The 25,006-nt window shown below is 29.6% G+C and overlaps 3 protein-coding genes across 49 annotated transcripts; all 3 read left to right on the top strand.

Moving 5' to 3' along the window:
- Window positions 1–7,904: 7,904 nt before the first annotated feature.
- LOC126847064 (probable serine/threonine-protein kinase kinX) lies at window positions 7,905–16,679 on the top strand. Of its 46 annotated transcripts, XM_050587073.1 has the most exons (6): window positions 7,906–8,383; window positions 12,491–13,085; window positions 13,122–13,157; window positions 13,212–13,229; window positions 13,266–13,638; window positions 16,422–16,679. In XM_050587073.1, exons 1-6 carry the CDS (start codon window positions 8,318–8,320, stop codon window positions 16,567–16,569), a joined length of 1,236 nt encoding a protein of 411 aa, XP_050443030.1. In that variant the 5' UTR covers window positions 7,906–8,317; the 3' UTR covers window positions 16,570–16,679. The 46 variants fall into 46 exon arrangements, with proteins under 46 accessions (XP_050443036.1, XP_050443013.1, XP_050443026.1 ...); XM_050587079.1 differs by having other exon boundaries at window positions 7,905–8,383; window positions 12,491–13,139; window positions 13,176–13,229; window positions 13,338–13,638; XM_050587056.1 differs by having other exon boundaries at window positions 7,905–8,383; window positions 12,491–13,139; window positions 13,176–13,229.
- Window positions 16,648–19,125, top strand: LOC126847071 (uncharacterized). The gene is made up of 2 exons (XM_050587096.1): window positions 16,648–16,765; window positions 18,789–19,125. The coding sequence occupies exons 1-2, from the start codon at window positions 16,664–16,666 to the stop codon at window positions 19,026–19,028; spliced, it is 342 nt and encodes a 113-aa protein (XP_050443053.1). The 5' UTR covers window positions 16,648–16,663; the 3' UTR covers window positions 19,029–19,125.
- A 129-nt stretch (window positions 19,126–19,254) lies between these two features.
- LOC126847070 (phospholipase A1-like) lies at window positions 19,255–24,035 on the top strand. Of its 2 annotated transcripts, XM_050587095.1 has the most exons (8): window positions 19,255–19,558; window positions 19,636–19,702; window positions 21,002–21,149; window positions 21,761–21,924; window positions 22,108–22,353; window positions 22,942–23,121; window positions 23,339–23,519; window positions 23,722–24,035. In XM_050587095.1, the coding sequence occupies exons 2-8, from the start codon at window positions 19,654–19,656 to the stop codon at window positions 23,882–23,884; spliced, it is 1,131 nt and encodes a 376-aa protein (XP_050443052.1). In that variant the 5' UTR covers window positions 19,255–19,558; window positions 19,636–19,653; the 3' UTR covers window positions 23,885–24,035. The 2 variants fall into 2 exon arrangements, with proteins under 2 accessions (XP_050443052.1, XP_050443051.1); XM_050587094.1 differs by having other exon boundaries at window positions 19,255–19,702; window positions 23,722–24,033.
- The last annotated feature ends 971 nt before the right edge of the window (window positions 24,036–25,006 follow it).

Raw genomic sequence — 25,006 nt, 5'->3', positions numbered from 1 at the left:
AAAGCAAATACCTCACACTTATAAAAAACAAGCAGCTAATTGTTTGATTTGTAGTCACAAACGTTTACTTAGCACTAAAACTTTATCTACTTCTTGTCAACTTTTGACTTATTGTTTTATTTTTATTTGCAGTTGTTAACTAGGTAATTAAATAATGATAAAATATTTAAATTGTTACTCATAAAATCATGATTCATATTTAAACGTTGTTGTTTTTTTATAATTAAGCATGTTACATCATATTATTGTACAGAATGTGTTTTATATTATTTTACCCTTCAAAAATAACTTGGCCATAATGGTATATTTATATATATATATATATTTATAAACGCTATAATGTATTGATTATTCAAACTATTTTTTTTTAATAAAATAGTAACCATCGAGAGCCCGAAGGTCAAACTGTACATAAAAGAAAGTGTAAAACTGAATCGCTTACAAGTTTTATCAAGCGCAATTGTACATTAAATCCGAGTGTGGTTCGTCAAATTGTGTAATTATCTAATAGGTACAAAATTCTAGATTTAAATAAAGTACACAAATTATACAAAACAATTAATTAGAATTATGGTAATTACATTAAATGTTTATTTTTACATTTTAACATATACATATTTTGAGAAACGAATTTTTATTTTCATTTAATACCCGCATGTTGGTTTTTATTAAAAAATTGTAATCTGAAAGCTGTTCATATTTAAGGATTTGGCACAAAAATAGTTAAACTGAACTTCTTAAACGTGAGTCATGTTGAAATTTATGACTGACGTGGCTGCAGCTTAATAATTACAAAAATTACTGCTACAAATATCTCATTTGTGCTATAATGTGTAATCACAAAAGCAATTTAATAAAAAAAAAATCTCATTTCTGGATCAACTTTGAAATTGTCACGAATGTACTTGGTGCCATAACATGTTTGTTAGGCTACCATATTTTTTTGTTTGTGTAATAAAATAAGGTACCACTTGTGTGCAATGTATATGTTTTTGTCCATGTTTTAATATGTACCTACACAATAGATTGAACAATTAATTTTTTCTCCTAAGTTTTGATACATATAAAATTATTACGCTTCACGCGTTTAATCATTATAATCATTAAATAATTCATTTTGTAAATAATTTAGATGTTTTTTATGATTGGAAAGTGCCCAATATAAAATTAAAACACAATGAAAGCGCTTCAATATAAATTTGTCATTGTGTTGTTTAATTTCATGTAAACCGTTCAAGGTTTGGCTATTTATTGATGTTGATTGTGAAAATTTATTTAAAAAACGTATTGTTTTTTTATAAATGTTTTCTCCAATATAAAGCAATGTACTATTCTTATTTTATTACCATTTTTTTTTTTTGCTATTTAATACCGTTATTTGTTAATTAGTCTATTAAAATGGTATCTTGTTATTGTTTAATTATTGTTAAAAATATTTTTATAAATATAAATTGACACTAGATATCAATAGGTATTAAAAAAAAAATAATATATATATATATATACATATAAAAAATAACGCAAGTGTTTTGTCTGGAAACATGACATTTGAAATTTATACTAATCATCATGGTACTAATAAATTATGGGGTGTTCAAATGTATATTTAATTGTCGATACACTTTACGACTATGTCATCGCTGATCTCCTTTTTTTGTAAAGTATACATACTCATAATTATTTAAAACAAAAATGCACAACAACAATCATCTTGTTTTTATTTACTTAGTAAATATTTGTTTTGTAAATCTATCAATAAATCAAGTTTATGAGCTTACTTTAAACGGTTTACTTACCATTTACGTAGATAATGTTGTTCTTTATTGTCGATTCAATAAAAGATTACATTCCAGAGTGACGATAGTTTCTTTAAGTCTACAAAAAAAATTTTTCAAGAAAGCAAAACCGGTTAGATATATAGTCCTAGCTTAAATAATGATCTATTAGGGGGGGTAAAAAACATAAAATGAGCACTATTCAGGTCATGATCGTTAAAGGAAAGTATGAAAAAATGTAGGTGCTAATATTTAGTATTTATAGAAATGACATAAAATAACTAATAAAAAGTCGTTTCTGGGAAACGCCTGAATGGTAAGTGATTGACAGTAGAAGTGAACGTCACGTGCAAAATTGAATACTTGGACTACGCTCAGGTGGAAAAAGCCCGTTTTCAAGTTCGTGCCAACGTACCGAAAGTCTAAGAAGCGAGTGAGCTATTCTTGGGTCATTGCGCTTGAGTGCTAAACGGTTGGGTTAACATTGAACATATTGCCTCTAGACACACACAGTCTTAAGATATTATATAATAGTTTCAGCTTTAAGTGGATAATTAAAATATTTGTTTAGCGTCGATGCTGGAGCCATGCAAGACACAGTGATTTAAAGTGTTGATGTGTAAAATTGACGTTTTTTTCAAGTGGGTGTACGTATCACTATTTTTTATCATATTGACAATAAAATATACGACATAGGCATAAAAAATAATTAAAAGGAGCTAACAAATGTCGGTTTCATAATGTTGCAAGGTATAATTGCGTTGGACAACCTGCTATATTTTGTATCATGAAAGTTAGAGCCGACCACGATATAAATATCTAGTTGGTGAAATTATAGTTAGCTACATGTTTTTTTCAAGAAGAAGCTTTAACGAAAATCTTTAAACTGTATTAAAAAAAATGCTTGTCCATACTACATGAAGCATACAATTCAATAAAAACAAGCGGAACGGTACATTTATATATAAGTAAAAAAAACATGTTTAATTCGATTCCTAATTAAAAACATTAGATAAGAATGACAAATGTTTTTTTTATACTTGTACCCTAATTGTCTAGATAGATAAGGACATCAGAATACATATTAAAATGAACTATAAAAATTTAACTAATTGTACATGATTGGTTTTTGGCTGAAATTTAAGTTTCGGACCGTTGAATGTTGCCACAACATTCTTTTCATAATATCTATTGATAGTGTGTTTTTACATGCATCTATATGAGTTAGTCACGAAATAATTTTGATTGTTCGTCACCTAGAAGTACTGAGTAAGAGTATATTCATGGAAATATTTGCAAATACTTTAGAACAATGATGGCCAGCATATACGCTTGCGACCGAAATAAAGTTCTTAGCGGGTCGGCTAATTTTGGCACATTTCCCGTTTATTGTGTGTCCCTCCCCAAAATGATATCTGAATAAGAGTCCGGTACTATTTCCACACAAATTGCTGCAGGCTACCAAATGTTTAGAACTGTCCGAGACACTCAAGTTATAGTCGCATACCCGGGTAGCACGTTGTAAACACTTGGTTTTAAGTGGTGAGTAAACTCAAAGGGCTTATTTAAAATTAACGCTTTTTTAACGTGCTTCTCACTATCTGCTTGATTATTTTTTTGGAATAAAAACAAATGTATAGTATTTAATTGATATTAAATAACAAACTCGACAGCTATTGAGTATCTGCTCCGAAAACGAAAATTATAACTAGCAGTATATAATTGTAATTTGTTTTATTTTTAAAATGCAAATTTATATTAAAGAAAATATAATAGTTGACTAGAAGTATTATTTTTATGTCATACACAGTAAAATAACATAGATGATTATTATTACAATTTTTCAGTTCAAGTAAATGTCAATATTAGTTAAAACTAGTACTTATATCTTCGTTGAACTGGTAAGGGATGTCATAAGTTTTCAGAATTGATAACGTTTTACAGAAACTATTGACCTAATTCAAGTAGACCACGAATACGTGTTTCTCAATAAACTGTAAGTTTCCTAATATTATACCCACGTTTAAATTAAATAACTTTTTTTAATTAGAACTGTTTTATTATTATTTGGGCTTGACTTTATTAATGTATTTTATAATATCATGTACGCATATAGTATATATTATAATTTCGATACAAAGCTGAGGTTTTTTTTTTTTTTTTAATTGTATTATTGTTTTAGAGGAAGTCATTGTAATTCGATCGTTTACATTATATGTTGTGTTTTGTTTTATACAAATTTGTTCATGTATCAATTACATTAATTAAATTTTTGACATGAAGCAGCACATCAGCAGAGAAAATATTTTATGTAATCCGTAAACTATATTTGTTACACTCGTATGAAAGTTTCTATTTTAGCAGCGCGTGACACATGAAATTATATATTATACCTATACTTACACTATACGTATAAAATAACTCCTTAAATAACGTTCTTATTATTTTAATTTTAGTGTTGTAAGTAAATAATTTCGTGAATATGGCGACATAAATATTTTTTGTCATCCTATAATGGTGCGCTGGTTGCTCTATTTGAACAATTTTCAACAAATGTCTAGCGTTCTCCATGGAATTCCTGGCATCGTTAGTCATTTTTTAAGACAAGTCCGTGTGGGTTGCCAATAATCGAATTGCACACAGAGGTCTGGTAATTAAAAATAGAAAAACTTTTGTCTAGAAATGCGATTCTGATGATTCAAATATATATATTATTCGGGCCGGAGTAGAATATGATATTTATATTATGCTTTTGTTAACCTTAAGATGATGTTCGTAACAGAATGAAATACAAACGACCCGGTAGTAGACAAGAGAATTTAATATTTCTCTTTTAACACGAGATGAACGCTAACAATTGAACAGGACTTGCCGTTCACAATTTCGTTGTCCAGTGTCGATTTCCTATTTGTTTTTTATCTAACGGTAGTTGGTGGTTTACAAATGTCTTAAAAATACATTATACAGTAACAATGTTAAAACATTCAAGCTTACTTCTCGTCTTACTTCTGTCTGTACTAGATTAATCGATGTGTTATAATATTATTTGACAACTCATAATAAAAATATATATATAAAACACTTCAGTGTATCTTACTGCCACACTTCGTCCGGAGGACATACGATTAAAAATATTATGTAATTTGACATATAAATGAAATACCGTTTAAAGTACCTAAGCAATGATTCGTTAAAAATCGTTCAATTAAAACGACGACAAGTGTTCTTGTAACTATAATTACTTTTTTAAAGATGGCTCATTAAGAATTCTAAAAATAATACTCATTAATTCTGTGACATTTGACTAATGCACACCGTTTACAATGTGAACATAGTTTAGTAAAAAAAAATGTGTTTATATTTATGACATTTGAAAATTGTAATGTATACTAATTCAAATGAGATATCAAAATATGCGTTATTTGTTTTATTTTAATGACCTAGAATCGTTTATAGTAAATTATATTATTTATAACTTTGCCAGAAACTATAATCTCGTTAGAACGTAGTATCATTTGCAATTTATAAATGTTTTGGTAACCACGACTTGGAACAAAGATCAATATTTTTTCAGTGTAAACAGATCTTTTACAAAAACAAACATCAATTAACTAATATAATATGTCGTTATGTCTAGGTTTTTTTAAAATTTTTACTTTTGAATTACCTACTGTGGTCGAAGTTATAACAAATGTGTTAAACGGAAATCCTCACTGCAAAAAATAACTAATTTTTAAATTGTAATTTTTGTTCATTACTCTTTCGTCATTTTAGTACGTAAACTTATCATTTTTCGCACCAAATTGAATTATAATGTTTTTTTTTACTTAATTCAAATTAATTCAATGTACAAATATAATGCAAAATGTTTCTGTATATTTTAATATTTTTACTAGAAAATAAATAAAATTGAGCATGACTTTTGTTAGTTCTTAAAGCTACTTTTAACTTTAAAATTACCTTTACAAATTACTTAATTCACCCATGGCCATGATGCCATAGTCAAAATAACTATTCACGAGATCTCTTTTTCTTTGTATTTATTTTGTACTTATAATAATAAACCGTGAGCTTTTTTTACCTCAACTTTGTTAATACTAGACCTTGAACGATTTCTATTAAAACATAATAGTCAGTATTGGATTGTTCGAAAATTGATAAACCTATTAACCGATTAACGGAATACGCATTAACTTCCAATGTTCAGCATACTTTTGGGTTTTCTTTTTTAAAATACTTCATTTTTTTATAATATGTGATTCACTAAAATTATATCTAAGTTGTCTGCGACTGTGTTCTTATAGAATATATATATTTTTTTTTATCGAGTTACAACTATTTTAATAATACATAGAAGGCCCTTTTTTTAAGTTGTCACATAAGTCTGGAAACGTCTTACTAAACTGTATTATGCAAACACATAAGAATAAAAAACCTTTTAAAACCTAATATAGTAATGATATGTAACGTTTTGATATGTATCTTTATATCCTTTGAATTTATCGATCTTGGTGTTAGTATAAAAAAAAAAATAATGTTATGTAAAGTTATACATTTTTTTTCTTAGTCAACGATGTAAAATCTTGTCGGATAATGTTATTGTGTAACGTCGTCCATCGAAAGAATATTATAATGTAAACATCAATTGATTATCAATGCTGAAACAACGAGCGATGATCGAATGTTCTTGAATTTACATTAAACTGCTTAGTTTTAGGTAGGAAAAAAAAAAAAAAATTATATCGAAATGGTATGTTGATTTGCAGTGGAAACTTTTATATACTATAATCACTAGTAAGTGTCACATCGAACATATTATACCAGTAAAACTTATTATTTTAAGTCTTTAGCCTTCCAATTTCTATAGCCTTTAATTTCCGACCACTAAGTAAGATAAAAGAATCACTTTGTCTTTAAATTTTAATACATCTCGAATTGTTTATGTCTAATTTTTAATAAACAAATTATGATTTCTTTAGGCGCACACCGTACACAAAGGGTAATCCTTGTATAAATACACCCTTCTTTCGGGGCACACCCTTAATATCTAGGTAATATAGCTTCCGGTAGCTTGATGTAATTTTTAATACTTTTCAATAATACAATTATCGTTATTTTTTTTATCATACAGTTTTAATTACCATCGAACAATTATTGATTATTTTCCTGTGAAAATGTAATTTATCACTAGGAATGTTTCTATTACATTTGGAAACGTGTGTTTATGGGCAAGTGTAACAGTATTGTACTTGAATTTCTTACTATAATATTACAACTAATGATGTTTTAAAAAAAAAATCAGTAATAAGAATTCCGTATTCTAGTTTAAATTTTATCACACCATCACATCGTCCTTGACGTTTTTATACTATTTGTTTCATCTAAACGTAGCTACGCCAAATGCGGATTACACGGTTCATGACAGTTTTTTTGAATATGATCAAAAAGACTTGTTAACACAATTTATGAACGAAGATGATTTGTGAGAGAATGTCATATCCGTTTTTCAATTTATTCGAATCAAAACGCTTTTGGGCTCAATTTAAGCGTTGCAAATATATTTTACTATTGTAAAACAGCCGTTATACTTTTTCATACAAGATAATATTGGAAAACTGGATATTGACGTAAGGAGTTATTGTGTCTTGGATTTCATAACCGACTGTACGGATGCATTATATTTTATAACAAAGTATAATCCTATCGAGCGTTTACTAATTAGAGATATATAGACTAAAACTATTATAGGGAATATTTTCAAATTCCTGTTACGATGGCAGACGATCAGAGAATAAAAATCAACTATAAACCATTTTTTTTTTTATGATATCATACCGGCTACTACCCGAGTGACAATGAGGAAGAGTCCGTTGTGCGGTGCATTATACGTGTATAGGTATAATAATAATTATTATGGATTGTAGATAATGCGATTCGCACAGTGCAACGAATAGAGTTAGTTATGTGTGTCTGACAACAGTGATAAAAAAAAGCAGTGGGCTGCTGCTGCACGATGCGGCGGCGTCGTCACGATTATTATTAGGTCCGTCTCGGTCGGGGTGACGTCATCCGCGCCTGTTCTTTTTTTTCCCCTCCGCGTGCCTTCTCCTTCTAAAAACACATATTATTATTATTGTATTCACTTTGAGCTAACCGAAACGATTCGACGCCGGTGCATTTTCGTCGGTCCGCCAGTGCGTTCTAGTCGCTATAGCCTATAACCAGCTGTGCGTTTGTCCGGGGAAAACAAAAATCTCATATCGGTTCGGTTATTAATAAAGTACAACGAAACAACAACAGCAGAAAATCAGGTAAAAATCGTCATACCTACGGATCGATTAAATCGTGTGCGTCGCGCAAACGGTTTTGTTGAAACAGTTTTTTTTTTTTTTAATTTGTTTTTATCGGTTTGTGGATATTTTCATTCCGTACTTCTTCAACGATCGGATCGGGTTATACCACAGAAGTCTCTCCGTTGCTGATCAAAACCGTTGCTATCTGTTTGTCGGAAACGATCCATGAGAACACGGTGAACCGCAATCATGTTGGAAGCAATCAGACGGTACTTGCTGCTGGTGTGGAACTTTTTCTTCGGCCAGGTAAGTCAGGTAATCTCGATATTATTAATTTCACATTTATTTACATTAACCGCCACCATAGAATTGCATCAGCTATATCATGATTAAACATCCATATGTTTACATACAATTAAGCATGTTTAATCAATGTCTATACTGTGTCCAGACTGTTATCTGTACAGTACAGTTTATGCAGTACATATGTGTGTAGGTATGAGAGCGGTACCGCCGCTTTGGCACCGGCTAGACCGCACAGAAATAGGATTCGGGAAGCCGCGGGAGGCGACCATGTGTTTGGTCCGTCCGGTGGGCGATGGGTTTACTGAACTGGGCGAGGAAGGAAGTCGGACCACCACAATGACTTTAAGCCGAACATAGTATGTTCGTCAGTCAGCAGCCTTGCTATGTGTTATTTCTGCTATAGAGTTATCCTCAGAGCACCGGTATGTGGTATTGTAAAGAGTCGAATATCGAATCGTCACCAATTATTGAGAATATAAGATTTTGTTAAGACAGTGGCCCAGCTTTTTTTTTAGACAATAGTGTGTTCAAACCAATATTATGCACTATTATCTTGCGGTGTTCATAATAATAATATGGGTTCGACGTTACCTGCGCACAATACTTATACTTATTTATAAATGTAAGCACGCATCAATCACTGTCGGCGACGTCGAAAGTAGGCGTTGGGCGACTAACGCTGTCGCCGCATAGACAAAATGTTTCTTGAATAACTACTTAAGTTTTGGACATTTTTTTAAGTTTCTTTCGTAGAAAACATTCGCACATCGACGTCGGCCAAAGATTACTCATGCATTTATTAATAAACTCAATGTGTGTTTTTTTAAACCGTCGCACGCACATTTTTCTTTCTGCGCAAAAAATAAATAAACGACGATGTTCTTATTATTATATTTATTATGTTACATACACATATTAGATATTCGATACTTTATAGTAGAGTTCATTTAGGTGTGTTATAGAAACGAGAAAATCGACAAATATCGATTACCCATGTTGTAGGTACCTACACGACAGAGATTAAATAAGCTTGTATTGTAATCAAGGTTAAATTTGATTTTCAATTGACATGCCGCAAGGAAGTAAAGAACTTCAACGTTCAATAATTGAGTGAGGAGGGCTTAAGGGTTTGCACAAGTACTTTTGTCACAAAACTTTTAAAACATGCTGTGTAATAGTATATAGTCTATATTAGTTGTAAGCTACAACGTGGATCTGAAATGAAAAATCAGGGAAATAGTTTTACATGATAAATCTACTTATTAACTTAAAAATATGATCGCATGACATAATAATAACAAACTAATTGATGTTTTACTATCCCAACTTCAAATTACTATTTACTATTTTAAAGCATAACAAATATATTTTCATTGAAGCTAAAATATGTATTATTATAAATTTATTTAAATGGAAACATGTAGTAAAAATGACTAAAAATAAGATTTGTTATTCACAACTCCGCCGTAAAATGTTTTTTCGGGTTAGTAATGAATTATCACTTTAAAATATAAGACTACAGATTAGAGTTCTCAGCCCATTATGTGAAATTTGAATTAAAGAAAAATGTATGATAAACTTATTTTTGTTTGCTTTTAAATAGCCCGTTATCTTAAGTGCTATTACATTTTAAAATAAGGAAAAAGGAATTTGATTTATTTACAAGTTGGCATTCATTAACTGTTAATTCTTTGATGCATACACAAATTAATTTTATTTATTACCATTTTTATTACAAATCATATGATAACACAAAACTCTTTTATAATCATATACATTATAAATAATTTGATTGTCAATTCACAAATCATTTATTTCAAAATAAATGGTTTAGAAATCATTTTTATGCATAAGTACAATTTTATTTTTTACTTTTTACTGATAATTTTTAGTTATGAAGCTGGAAAGTGAAATGTTATGAGTACCAAAAGAATTTAGTTTTATAATTTAATTTGTACTTCATACATTACCAAATTTATCACAAAAAAAATTGTGTCCGTTAAATAAAATGCAAATATATTTTTATAATTTATTGTATGGCATTTGAAACGTTTGACAAGTTCACTTTTAGTTTATTTAAAAAAAAACCTGTACAGCAAGGTTGGGGCGTAGTGGGGACGGAATATATTAGGACGGGGGTGGTCACAGGTCTATACAAATTATTATAACTGAAAATAATTAAATCACTTTCAAATAAACGCGTCGAAAGCATTGTGAAAGCTATAATATGCTTAAAACTATGTTTTAGTATTAAGGTGGATAAGATTAGGGTTGTTTGTCTTTCTACAAAAATTTGTTGCCATTGTTACCAATGTGTCGTCATGAAAATATTTTTCAGATACCTGTTGATTCACTCACACATAACAACCTGGAAATTTACTTAGATCAAAACACAATTTCCCCCTTTTTTGGGGTTTTTCTTTAATAAAAAAAAAAGTTTGAATACTGATTTTACAGAAAAAAGTACATAATATTATTGCCCAACTCCTCTAGATCTACCTTCATACTAATTTTCAAACCTCAAGTCCTAAAGACCTAAAACTAACTTTTTTATATATTATATCTATTTGTTTTTCAAAATTCAAAATAATTTCATGTTACAAAATGTCTATAGACCTGTAGCTAAGGCCTGTCTTTAGATTACTTTACTTCTTAAGATTCTTAACTTCTTTAGATTGTTTTCTTATAGTTAATTTTATTTCTTAAAAATGTTTTGATATTTTTATAATCTCAGCTACCAATTGAATAAAATGTCTTTAATCAGTTTATATTTCAATATTGAACTTATTTTACCAAAAGTGTACGATTTTTTTGTACTCGTAGTTTCGCAGACTAGTTTTTGCTCGCAGACCGTTATCAAGTTGAATTACACGGGCCTGTGATAAATAACTGAGATAATAATATAAACAAGTGTTTGTTAGATTTTAATTCTTCATAAGTATTCGTTCAATTATTGATGTATGATGGTCGTTTAAGGTATATTTATGTTTTTTGAATTTAATCGTTTTAAATTTTAACATTGGTCCATTTTACCGAAAAGTTCGCTGAACCCGTTGAGAAACTTAAGACATTTCTATTATCAAGCAGGCAACAGTACCTTACTCAGCCAACCCATTTCCGTTAATATACGATCCCACGTATATCCCACAATGTAGCCTTGAATCAGACACACCTGCCTTTCTTTATACCGTTTTCGTTATACATGCCAGTCGTTTGTTTGTTTTTGTCCATATATAGCCAGAACAATACTAATTAAGATTTGTTTTAAAAGTTTGAGTGATGAGTAACAGCACACATGGTGCCACGTTCTTGGGTAGTGTATTTTTATTTTTTATTTACGCTTTCATTCAAATTTACTCTTCAAATATCATTAGTCTAATTATAACTAGTTATCTGTAAATACGACCAAATAAACTGGCGCTGACTAGTTTGCATTTAATTATCATTAAAACTTGAATCCATTAATAGGCTTAGGCGTATATCTATATTTTGTTGAAGAGTCGTGATAATTTTTTTTTTTTTTTTAGTTAAAGGAATTGTTAATATATGTATTTATAAAATATGGCCTCTAGTTGGGACTATGTTTGTTAATAATGCTAGTGGTTCTAAATTAGTAATATTATTTTTGAAAAATTAGCATTATACGCATCGTAATATTATTGAACTATAACTTAATTACACTGTTATCTTAGACATAAAGTCTTAATTTATTAAAGAAATAAAAAAAGTGTATGATGTGTCTTCCCGTGTATCCCGAGGAGCACACTTAACCTTTTCCTTTTTATTTTGTTTGTCGATTCAATTGACAAGTGGATCACCAGAGTAAAATTCTCCTAGTAATTACCTCATTCTTCATCTAAACTAGATTAATCTGACTCGTACTATATGAATGATATTCTACTTGAACTAACTTTCTTATATGTTAAAGATATTGTTATTTACCTTACTCCATCGTTGAACTTTAATCACCACAATAATGTTACAGCCGGCAAAGCCCTAACAGTCTTAGGATAAACATGTGATAATTATGTAGTTCACTATATGCTTGAAATAATATCATACATTTTATTTGATTAATGATTTCTAAATAACTAAATGGATATTTTATCTTTTTAGGATTCTTGTCCAGAGTCTATTAAAGACACTTCACCTGGGTCACAGAAGCAATCGAATGGTGTAACAGATGATGTAGTAGAGACAGATAACAATGTGGATGAAGAACTTGTAAGCGATGAAGATGATGTAAGCGATAACATCGACGACGATTTAGATGATGATGTTGAGGATGATGATGATGATGACGATGTAAAGTTATCTGAAGAATTTGAACAAATCGCTAATGACGATGCGCATTTGAAGTCTGATGAACCAGATAAGCCTCCCAAGTATGAAGATGTTAAAATTCCTGAAAGTTCTAAAATTATAGATGATTTTATTACTAGGGAAAATGAAAAAATAAAACAAGATAATAAAAATAAAAAGGATAGTTCTAAAATTGACGACTTTATATCTAAAGAAAATGAAGTAGCCAAGGCAAAAGATATAGTTGAAAATAAGGAAAACTCACTTCCTAATATACAGCCTGATATTAAAACTAACGAAAAAAATGATCCCAAAACAAAAGATGTACCACAGACACCTAATATTGTCCAACAGCCAGCAGTAAAAGAAGAACCCACGAAAGTCGACGAGCCAAAAAAAGTAGAAGAACCTAAAAAAGTAGAAGAACCCAAAAAAGTAGAAGAACCCAAAAAAGTGGAGGAACCTAAAAAAGTAGAAGAACCTAAAAAAGTAGAGGAACCCAAAAAAGTAGAAGAACCTAAAAAAGTAGTAGAACCCAAAAAAGTAGAAGAACCTAAAAAAGTTGAAGAGCCCAAAAAAGTGGAAGAACCTAAAAAAGTAGAAGAACCCAAAAAAGTAGAAGAACCCAAAAAAGTAGAAGAACCCAAAAAAGTAGAAGAACCTAAAAAAGTAGAAGAGCCCAAAAAAGTAGAAGGACCTAAAAAAGTTGAAGAACCCAAGAAAGAAGAAACAAACGTCATTTTACCTGATGTTAGCGATGAGCCCACGTATTTTGATAAGAATACTGACTTTGTTGTGATCGAAAAAGGTGATAAAAACCCAACTCCAGAAAGTGAGAAAGATTTATCTGGCACAGCTGAAATTAAAAAAAGCTCGCAAGTAAAAAAGACTGAACAAATAGATGCTTTTCTATTAGAAGAACAGAGAAACGGTCATCAGGAAACCATTCAAGAACAGCAACTGTAAGTGGTCAAGGTGTTGTTTAAACGAATTATGTTACACGAAGAACTCGTATAATATAAATATATATATATATAGTTATCAATTTTATATATTTTATTATTCTAATGCGTATATAATATTAATATTGTTGAAAATACTAAAATTTGATTTAATGTAACACTGTTTTAAAAAAAATATCAGACGAATTTCAACAGTATAAAACACGTTTTGTGTGTAGTTTTTTTTTTTACAAATTATCTATTTTAACAAAATTACAAATTAGAACAGAATAACACGTCAAGCTATAATTTCATCTTCGGGTGATTATTTTCGTTTTAATTATCTCGGGGTTGGCGTTATAAATGAACTCAATACAATATATTTGTATGTGTATGAATAAATAAATACATGTTTACATTTATTCAAGCTGTGCTACAGTTTAATAGATGAACATTTTTTTAAGTATCCGACCATTAACCAGCAAAGTTTTAATTTACATCGTTTTCGGGGTACAGCAAAATGTCTGTTACAGTGTTCAAAATCTATATAATGATTATTCATTACACGCAGTATATTTTAATGTGTTCGCTTTGCATAATAAATGTGCGAGTGTGTGCTTAAAACGTTAAAGCGTGCTAAAGTCGCCAACGGCAGCTGTTGTTTGAGTTTTGCCTGTAACATATTTTAGTGAAAAAATAAATGCGTAAGTCATCAAGCTTTGTATGTATGTATGTATGTATATATATATATATATATATGTATATAGAAGCGTACTCGGATTTCACGAAAATTGTAGTCTAACACGTTGCTTAACACATCACTAAAATGGTATGTATAATGTATATATATAAATTGTAGAACGTTTTAATAACTTGCATAATATTGTGTTGTATAATAACATTTTTGGTACAAACATATTGTTTGTTGTGACCAAAAGTATATTCGACTTTCGAGAATTGACAAGTACAAAATGTACATAAAAATGCTGCCCATCCTAGAGTATAATATATTGAGTACCTAATATTAAAAATATCTAGAACTACTGCATCACTATGAGGTTTTGTAGAACTTATGATTAAACAATATTATCTAAATATTGAAACAAAACACTATAGTTATTTGCATTGCAAACAGTGTTAAAAATCGGCATTTTTAATCTTATTTGGATATTTTCACATTAAAAAAAAACAATAATTTAACTTTGTAACCCTTTAAATTTTAAAAACGATTTTCGACATGGTAATAAGTATGGTGATTTGTCACAAAAAAAAAAATATCAAATAGTTCACATGTTTGATAAATCATTTAATATTTATTCATTCATGATCAAAACAGATCAATCTGTCTATCAATATCTCATATAGTGGAGAAAGAAATTTTATATTTAAAAAAAGTATAATGGAAGTATTGATTCTATATTTATACAGTTGAGTAATGTACATTAAAACTCATTTTAAGTGTATAATTCGTATTTTACAAAACGATAATATTAACACTTACCTACAGAGTGATTCATTAATTATGATACATTGTATATCGGCACTTAGGTTCATGAGTCAGCCTGTATACACAAAAATGGTCTATGATATAAATTCAATGTCAAACACTGAAGGTCATTATTGGATTTGGATCAATAACGTGGACTTTTGAACACACCGTATGCAGTAGATCTAGAGTAGAACTTAACATACGATACACATTTATTTGAATTAAAGAAAACCCAAAACTGAGTTATCAGTCGATAGGTATCTGAAAATTATTTTCATTATATACCTCAAAATATAATTTCAAGCACATTTTTGCGCTCACAATGTTTTTATTGATATATTTTGATAATTTTATCATCTACAGATTCGCATCGAATGATTTGAGTTTTTTTTCAAGTTCAGTTTTATTAATTCCTGAAAACCTTGCGACCTCTGCAATGCCAGTTCCGTCCATTTATAGTCTTGGATATTCTTTTAACATTTATTATTAAAGTTTATCCAATTTTCTCTACTAATAAAAACATTAAAATGTTTGTAAAAACCTAGTAGCTTATGGTAATTATCTATATCTATAAAAACCCGATTTACAACAAGTTTTAAATAGCAAAAATAAAAATTCAGTTTAAAAAGAGAACTCCACAGTGGATTGAGTTTTTATTTAAATAAAATATACTCAACATTTTTCTTAACAAAACAAGTTATTAAACTGGTACTAGTACTAAATTTCAATAAATAATATATTATTTATGTGGCTAGGTCACTGTCATATCACATTTATAAATGTAAACAAATATTTATTTTCTAAAAAGATAGATATTTTGACGATTTTGAAACAAATTTAAATGTAGTACACAGAAGACATAGAGAAATGGTAATCTTGAGCGCAACATGAGAGCAAGCTAGATAAGTTATGATTTTTCAAACCCCTTTAAGCTTTCACCGATATTTATTATGAAAAAACCCATTTAGGGGTATGATAATTTTGTTGCCAACATTTTTTTTTTGATCATTGAACCGTGATGGTGTTTTGATTTTCCTAACTCCCTTTCGCTATGTCTTTAAATTATTATTTATTACTTAATTACTAATGTATCGCCTTACTTGTTTTGACCAATATTAAATACTAATTTTTATTGTACTTGTGCCACGCTTAATATGTTTTTAAAATCAGTATATTCTACGTCATACACTTGCATAGTTATACAAGCCTAATCAGTTCTAGATATTTTTAATCATTTAACAATGTGACATAATAATATCCCTAACTGCACCTTAAAAATCATTTAATTGTTATTGATGTTATTATCTGTAAATAGGGAATACAGTGACTCCGGAGAAGAAGAAGAAGAATTGTCCGACGAAGAAATAGACATTGACTACGAAGACTACGAAGACGAGGAAGAAGTAGAAGTAGTAAAGCCTTTGCCGCCTGTGGCTCGTAGTGTTTATAAGAAGAACGAGTAATTAAACCGCGTTACTTGTTTTATGTAGGTTTAACAAAATTGTAATTAAATTATTGTATATTAAATAAAATTAAAAAAGTCTAAAAATAAATAAAATGGAAGTACAAACAATTGAAAAAAAACCTGTCGCCGTCGCTGGCAAACAAACGGTATCGGCAACTGAAGAAACATCAGTGGTGTCTGAACGCAACAAAGAGGTAAATAGCATAATATTGCAATGTAATACATATTTTTATAATATTAAATATACTGCTAAAGTAGTATTGGATTAGTCACGGTACTAGAAAAAAATCCGAATTACGCTTGTTTTTTAACTTTAATTATTAATAGTGTGAATAATATAAAAAAATTAACCTAGAGCTTCAAATAAACTATCATTCACCCAACAGTTAATGCATTTTTTTTTGCTTTTTGTACAAAAATTAAAATTTCAGTTTCAGTATTGCACTATTATATAGCAAAAAAATTCATAGGGTTCAAATAAAATTGTAATATTTCTTGTCTCTAAGCTATAGCGTTTTCATTTTCATTTTTTTGTTTTAGAAGTACATAAATGAACTTATACATAGTGTTAACAGGAGGGTTAAGTAATTAGCACTATAGCTAATAAAATACTTAATAAACGAGTGTAGGTACACCCCTAAGAGAGATTATAACAAAAATAATAATAATATTTAAAGAACACTTGTAAAGGTTTTCCATGGAGTTATTTTGGGATTACTCGAACAATGTTACTATTTTTTACTTGGGCGAGATTCAATTTTTTACATAGTCTAGTCTCGTGTGTTGTTAAAAATAATTCAGTGGTCAACTAGTTTGTGGTCAATATAATGAGTTTGGGGATACGACCTGTTGATTGTGTTAAGACATTGTAACTTAAATTTGTATTTGTCTAATTATTGTAAACAGTGTTTACACTATAACAGTAATTTAGATTTTTTTATTCGGAATAAAATATTATTTCATCAGTATATTACATGTGTCGTTTATTGTAAAAGTGAATTATCTCTTTGTAATTTAATTTTGAAATAATTTTTGTAAATTAATGTATTGGAAAACAAATACAAGTATTCATTCAGTGTTTTCTATTTTCTATTTATTTTTGCATTTATTGGAGTCGCTTCTTTTTTTTATTGAAAGATATCGCTAAATGTGACTCCATTAAGCAAAATTAGGTATATTTAAAATAATTTGGAGTTACACCACTTTTACAATGACCCACATGTTTGTACTTAATAGAATACAATGTTTTCTGGCATGAGTCCGATAGCTACTTCTGTCGTTTTTACAGATAATTCTTGCAAGCCCATGTCCGTATTTTAAAAAGCGCTGACCCTTCTGTGTCGTTCTAATAATATACTAAACTTTATATAATATGACGACTTTAATATGTATAATGCCTCAATTGTTTACAAATACTTCACATTATTACTAGTCCTATTTTTATCAATTATACCACCTTTTTTACATTCCGCTATAGTGGTTTGCTTATTTTACGCCTGGAACTGATACCTTGACCTAATAGCGGATTATAATAAAACACATATTATGTATTTTACTGTTGAACATAACAGTAAAAGTTGAAACAAGACATAATATATATAAACATATCAGATAAAAAGTTATTTAGCTAAATTAGTAATGCATACAATAAAGTTGTTTTTTAACAAAAAATATTGATCAGATTAGGTAATATGAAATTGGATCGTCGAGTCATATAAAACAACTGAAACGTGTCAAAAATAACTGTTTGTAATTATTTGATAAAAAATAAATGGTTTAAACGAAAAAACTTCAGTTGTGCTAAGTAATTTAAAATCAATTTTTCAAAACCTTCCAGGGATTTGCACAATTTGTCTAAAACTTTCCAATGAATAATGCATAAATTATGTCTGTTTGTTTGAGGAAAATGGATTTTGTTGATGAATAATTACTAGTTACGAACGTCATTCGATTGTCCATTATAATATAATTGTCAGTAGTACATTGATTGTCCAATTTTGAAAATCAAAATTAGATTATAAAACATTTTTTTTAGTTAAAGAGTAAAATATGAGTTTTACCGGAACTTTATCCGGACATAATAACATATTTCTACAAATTATTTTAGTTATTTTAAAAATATAAAGTCTAACCTTAAACGAGTGTAAATTTTGCCAAACAAAACTATAGAACTTACAAAGAAAATAAACAAATAATTTGCTGTTGCTCATTTAACAGGTCACCAAAGACACGGCAAACTCACATCTGGAACAGAAAGCCAAAAGCAAACAGTCGGAGGAAACGTCGGCTACAGTGTCGGAGACTGTGGAAAAGACACCGGGAGGAGGTACTAAGAAGCGTACAGTCATGTCGTCCAGTCAACAGTTTTCATCAGAAGAATCGTTCGAAGAGAGCTGGAGTTCGACAGGCCCACCAAAAGTTACCACCACAGTGACCAAACAAATCACAAACAAATAAATTATCACCGAACAAACTGCGTTTTAATATCAATATTTATTAATAATCATAAAAATATGTATACGTTTTAATAAAATATATAATTATAATATGTTAATATGGTCGCCAATTCATAAATTATCTATATGTACACATGTAAAGAATATTTATTTTTGTTTTAGACATATTTAAGAAAACATAAAAATAATTTGAAGATAACACAGCGTTCAAAAATATAGTCTTTGTTTATATTTTTAAAGTAAATTCTAACTGTATGTCAATAATGGTGGTAAGCACGAGTATCGCATAATAAAAAGGTTTTAAAAACAGTGACAGGTCAATCAGATGCTTAGACTTGTTGTGGCCAACCGGCATTCCACTACTGCTTTCAATACACGAGGAAGGGGAGAAAGCTTCATGAGAGGACAGTTTTGCACGACCACATGTCTTCTGACATTGTACCAAAATATTCATTGTTATTTAGTGTTTAGAACTGAAACTATGTGGTGTACACGATAGATTAATATATTATATAAAATACCGTATCAAAGGTTTGTTTTTATTTCAACTGGTTGTGCAACAACATTTTTTCATAGTTATTTTCTATTGATCAATAATTGTGTTATAGTAAATAGGTATAAACGATATGATTCAAACGGGACTCTGTATTTTGGCACTGGCTTCGTCGGTTTACGGTAAGTTTCTTTATTCAGTTTTAAAATAGATTTGACTCTATCCTCAATGTTCTTTTTAAAAATCATTAGGGTACCTTTCTACATAGTGCCCATACCCAATTTCATTCGTAATGATAAACAGTTTTGGTTATGTTTTGCTGTTCGAGAATATTTTGTTGTGTGTATTGTATAAGTAGGTTTATTTCTAATAGACATTTTATACAGTTCAATAATCAAATAATTAAAAAAATAACCTTCACCGCAAAACATAATACAATTTTTAATATTAACGTTCACCCGTATTTCGGTAGCAATGCAATCATCATCAGTAATCACAACGGACTGATAATACACTACCTATTTTAAAAGTGTATTGTTTCTTGTGGTGAAGGAGGGTATTTTATTACTTGACCAGTTAAGTTAATATCAGGATTTTTCTAGATTTATTTTACATGTTTATCAAATGTTGAGCTAAATTTGTATTGTTGTCTTTTTAACGTGTCTACGTGGGTTCTATGCGAACTGCCAATTTATATAAATTACACTTACTTGCACGTTAATACATTGTGGTGAGCTATTGGTTTTATGTTTGAATGCAATTTCGTTGAGGTTAGAGAACGAAAGTGGTTGTCGTAAGAGTAAACTTATATAATTTTATCAGTATTGTCTTATTTTCTATGTAAAAAAAAAACCAAACATGTTTGACATAGAAATGTCTAACGATATCCTTTATTAGGTACGTTTGTAAAAAAAATTAATTTTATGTTATTACTACGAATTGGTCGATTTTTCAATAATAAACACATTACTTAATCCATTCCGTACAAACAATCATATTATGTAGGAACCATTTGTTAATATTTAATTAACAACAAAACAAAGTATTGTGGTACCAGTCAACAAAATGTTATAATAATATATATATATGGGTGTAGTATTATAAAAGGAAAGTTTGTTAATTACTATAATAAGCAATAAATGTACAGTGTGCTATTGTGTGAAACAAAAGTTTCTCCGTTATCGTGTAGCATTGTGTGCAATAACATCAATAATATATATTAGTTTCTATCTACGATTTTTTAGGTTAAATATTTTCACGGTAAAACGTTATCAGTGTATATTTAGCATCTACTTAATACTATATATGGGCTCAACACTTATGTTAAAAATGTTGTTATTTAAGTGAAAGTTTATTAGTTAGATTATAAATAATTTGAATATGAATTTTCATTTCACTAAATTGTTGATTTAAGTGCTACCTTTTTACCAATCATGTACCCTGATGATTTGTGCTATTGTATTTCATTTGAAATTTTATAGGCACCTTCAGGGGAAAGGGATTGCTACAAGACGCCTTGCATTTCGGCACTCAACCGAGTAACCTAACTAGAGAGGATTGCATTTACAGACGAGATGCAAACGATTCGTGCCCCGGGCAAGACATTTTATTCCTTTACTATACGATCAGGTGAATATGTGAAAGTAGAAAAAAAAAACAATTTTCTGCGTCACAAACTGCAAACGCAGGTGGTGGAAAAATATCTAATATATTTAATGGCTCTTCAAAAAAATCTTATTCCATAAAACGAGAATCGCCCACGAATGGCCTTTAACGAAAACTCCATTATGATATTTGTGATTATAAGTGGTTCAATAATTGTCGTGTAATATAATAATATATATCTTAGTGTAAACAACCGTGTATAAGAATCGGATTGTGATCATAACAAATGAAGTAAACAGAGCTGGACATCTATTGGAAAATGAATTACAATAAATTGGGTAGAAATTGTGCCACGTTTGTAAGTGAAGTTTCATTTGTAAAACTCGTTTGTAGAACTACAATAATACTTACGGAAAATGGGTTGGAGAGTAAATAGGGTTTGTGGTCGAGATCTTACTGAAAACTGAAAACGATTAAGAGCACAAAACTGTGGCCAGTTCATATAATACTTATATTTCTTTTTCATTATCCGAATTTTCTAAACTAAGAAAGATTATTATGAAAGTTGGAACACCGTATTATTATGTTTTAATAGCGTTTTGTGGAAGTCTTACCGTGCAATTTATTTTCCTTAGACAAACACCTAACGGGCCAGAAACTGTAAAACAAATAATTGAGTTCAGGTCACCCGCATGGCTCCATTCCAGCGGATGGGACCATTCGCTACCAACCGTTCTTATCGTGCACGGGTATGGCGGAGTGTCTCAGGACTATTTACCTGCAGCAGTTCTGAGAGACGGTACGTTTTATTTGCCATTTTTATAAGTATGTTGATTCTGGTTCCCTACCTATTAACAATAAGTACAGCTAAATTTGTATGTTGATTTTAATGGCATAAATAATGAATAAAATTTGTAGGTTTTTTTAAAATTTTAAAGTTGTAAAATAATAATAATTGTAGATTATTATCGAAACGTTTCAGCTTATTTGTCCAACGGCAAGTACAATGTGTTTATGGTGGACTGGGGCAGACTGGCGGCAATCCCTTGCTACGCAGCTGCCGTTTATAATCTCAAGTCCGTGTCCAGATGTATAGCTTTGATGTTGTCACAATTGCGAAACGCCGGGCTAAACGTCGACCAGTTAACGTGTGTGGGCCATAGTTTGGGTGCTCATATGTGTGGCATGATGGCAAACTATTTACCGTTCAGGATGCACCGGATCATTGGTAAGAAACCGTGACCAAACTTCATCTCAAAGTCAAGTCACGCACCTCGGTTACGGTATATTTTTTAATCGCATGTCTGTAACACAATCGGCGGTTAAGTTATTCTTGGCTTGACCCTCTAGTGTCACGTATGGTAGGTACCTGTATACCGCGATACAATATTATTACAATTTTACTAATCGCTTTTCGAAGTACACTACGGTCTATTAATGTCTTCGTCGATATTCAATATCTAATACAATAAAGGTATTAGTCCAAATAAATAAATCGGCGGTTTATTAAACTATACGCAAATATACTAATAAACAAAAATACAATAGTCGGTAATAAAATCGAGAAATTAAATATTAAAACTCAATGATGCTGATTAGTTTTTACGGTATACCAATTATTACACCAATCCTAAAATAAGACATTTAAGGTTATAACCGATTGCGTTGCTCTATGGAATAGAAGTACCTTTCAGCTAATTAAGTTCCTTGACAACGGGCTGGTAAAATATTTACAACGCTATCCACCATTATCATTCAGAGAAAAACTTATAATACATATATATATTATGTTATTATCATTTATTTATCTATCAAGGTATTGATCCCGCACGACCTCTGATCAGGAACAGAGCTGCAGGACGACTGGATTCAGGAGACGCTGAAGTTGTGCAGGTTATACATGCCACGGCTAATTATGGAGATCTAAGACGTATGGGACACGTTGACTTTTGCTTGAACGGCGGGCACGTCCAGCCTTTCTGTTTGAATGCTTCTAGTGAGTTTTTTTTAATCATAATAATGTATCTAAGGGTGCACGTTAAGGTCGACTAGGCATTTTAGTAAGAGGCTTGGAGGGTTTCAATTTGTATACTGCTGTGTTGTAATGTCAAATTTGATGAGCACGTTGTCTTATTGAAATTTCAACGTGAACGTAACAACATTATTTTTGTAGTACATATTAAAGACAATGTGTTATTTATACTATCAAATAGATAGTGAGCTATGCAGCCATTCTCGAAGCGTGTGCTACGTTGCAGAAAGTTTAAACCCAGACTTAGCCCGCAAGGCATTTCCGTGTGCCAGAAGATGCATGGGAGAGGGTTCAACACGACCGGTCGTCAATTCTCTGGGACAGGCACCTTATGTCCAGCTCGGGCAGCACACTCCAGACGAGTGAGTAACAATATGAATAATACAAAATAGAAATGTGATTGAATTAATGTACTCTAGTGATATTTCTATTGCCTCTTTACTTGCTACACTTTGTTTAGATACTTAAAATTAATAATTACCCTAAAAATTGTAACCGTTTATGTGCACATGTTTTATGTAGGTGTATTTCTTGTTTTTAAAAGGATTATTTTTGTTATTGTAGGATAAGAGGGATTTACTGCGTGGTAAACACAGATGCGCCTTATTGTTCAAAAAATAACGTACACGGTAGTCCATATTGCTGCGCACCAACGTCGTCGGACACTCAAGTACAAATACAAACAGGAGTTGATCTTGTAGGAAATTTAGGACCAGACGAATATTGATATATAATAATATGTTGTACAAAAAGTTAGTTTTTAATAAAAAATATAAAAGAAAAATGTATTTATAACGTCTTAAATTTATTGTCTTTACATATAATGTACAAAATGTCTTAATTTAAATAATATTTATATACATGTATGGTAATAAAGTTAAGTAGAAATCGTAATCTGTCAACGGTTATAATGTTTTCTCTGTTTTCTGAAGTCCAAAAATAACAATTTTGTTTTTCAAGTGATATAATAGGTACATAATTTCTAATTTGAGATTAAAATTATTTGATGTACTAAATCAAATTTTTATTACAAAAATGCGTTTAAATACCAACCACGTCTATACTAACCAATTTGTGAAATTACATTTTAAAACAATAACATTTAAAAATTTAGAAGAATAAATAAATAGTTAAAATGGTAAATAAGGGTTTAAAATTATCTTGAATTATTAAAAAAAAAAAGAGTCTTTTTTAAAATGTATGAATATATTTTTTTATGAACATGTTTATTCATAAAGTTACAAAGCTAAAAGATATTTTTTAAATAAAAATATTTTGAGCATAATTAAATAGTTGTTGGTAAATTCATACTAAATCAGTATGTAAGATTAAAAAACATCTAGAAAAACTAAATGAGGAACGACTTTTTAAATATATATAGGTAGCGTTCTAATGTTTTTTTTTTTAAATTATGAAATAAAAATTAAAAAATTGCCTTTTAATCATGCAAGACATAATAAAGGGTTAAAATTATTTTAAAAATGACAATGCAAGAAAATTTTATGATTGAAGATCACATAATTTGGATATAATTACAATCAACACAAATTTGATCCTTTCAGGAATAAAGCTTGGCAATTTCTGTACAACTATACGATGCGATATTAGTTGTTGTTTACACATATCAATTCCTTACATTTATGAAGTACAAAACAAAATGATAAAGGTTGGTTTTAGGGGATGCCACACTTTTTATTATTCAATAATATTAAATTATAATATAAGAACATTTTTAATGAATGATTTATAAAAAATTATCTTTGCATTCATAGGACATAAAAAAAATTTTAAAAAAAAGACATAACCTAATTTAACAGTATAAAATATAATTTATGTAATGAAAATTGTA

Source organism: Adelges cooleyi, unplaced genomic scaffold (genome assembly GCF_023614345.1).
Source record: "Adelges cooleyi isolate 19-005CV unplaced genomic scaffold, UGA_ACOO_1.1 ACOO_flye_CR_arks_rails_tigmint_CR_PRNA_9, whole genome shotgun sequence".
Taxonomy (NCBI): Eukaryota; Metazoa; Arthropoda; class Insecta; order Hemiptera; family Adelgidae; genus Adelges; species Adelges cooleyi.
The sequence above is the reverse complement of the archived record's forward strand: the minus strand, read 5'-3'. Positions and strand labels throughout refer to the sequence as shown.

Bases quoted from the DNA above. Each gene is read 5' to 3' on its own strand.
- LOC126847071 (XM_050587096.1), top strand. From the start codon at position 16,664: ATGGAAGTACAAACAATTGAAAAAAAACCTGTCGCCGTCGCTGGCAAA. The intron at 16,766-18,788 runs GTAAATAGCATA...CTCATTTAACAG, and splicing joins TGTCTGAACGCAACAAAGAG to GTCACCAAAGACACGGCAAA.
- LOC126847064 (XM_050587045.1), top strand. From the start codon at position 8,318: ATGTTGGAAGCAATCAGACGGTACTTGCTGCTGGTGTGGAACTTTTTC. The intron at 8,384-12,490 runs GTAATCTCGATA...TTATCTTTTTAG, and splicing joins TCTTCGGCCAGGTAAGTCAG to GATTCTTGTCCAGAGTCTAT. The intron at 13,639-16,421 runs GTAAGTGGTCAA...ATCTGTAAATAG, and splicing joins ACCATTCAAGAACAGCAACT to GGAATACAGTGACTCCGGAG.
- LOC126847070 (XM_050587095.1), top strand. From the start codon at position 19,654: ATGATTCAAACGGGACTCTGTATTTTGGCACTGGCTTCGTCGGTTTAC. The intron at 19,703-21,001 runs GTAAGTTTCTTT...GAAATTTTATAG, and splicing joins ACTGGCTTCGTCGGTTTACG to GCACCTTCAGGGGAAAGGGA. The intron at 21,925-22,107 runs GTACGTTTTATT...GAAACGTTTCAG, and splicing joins TGCAGCAGTTCTGAGAGACG to CTTATTTGTCCAACGGCAAG.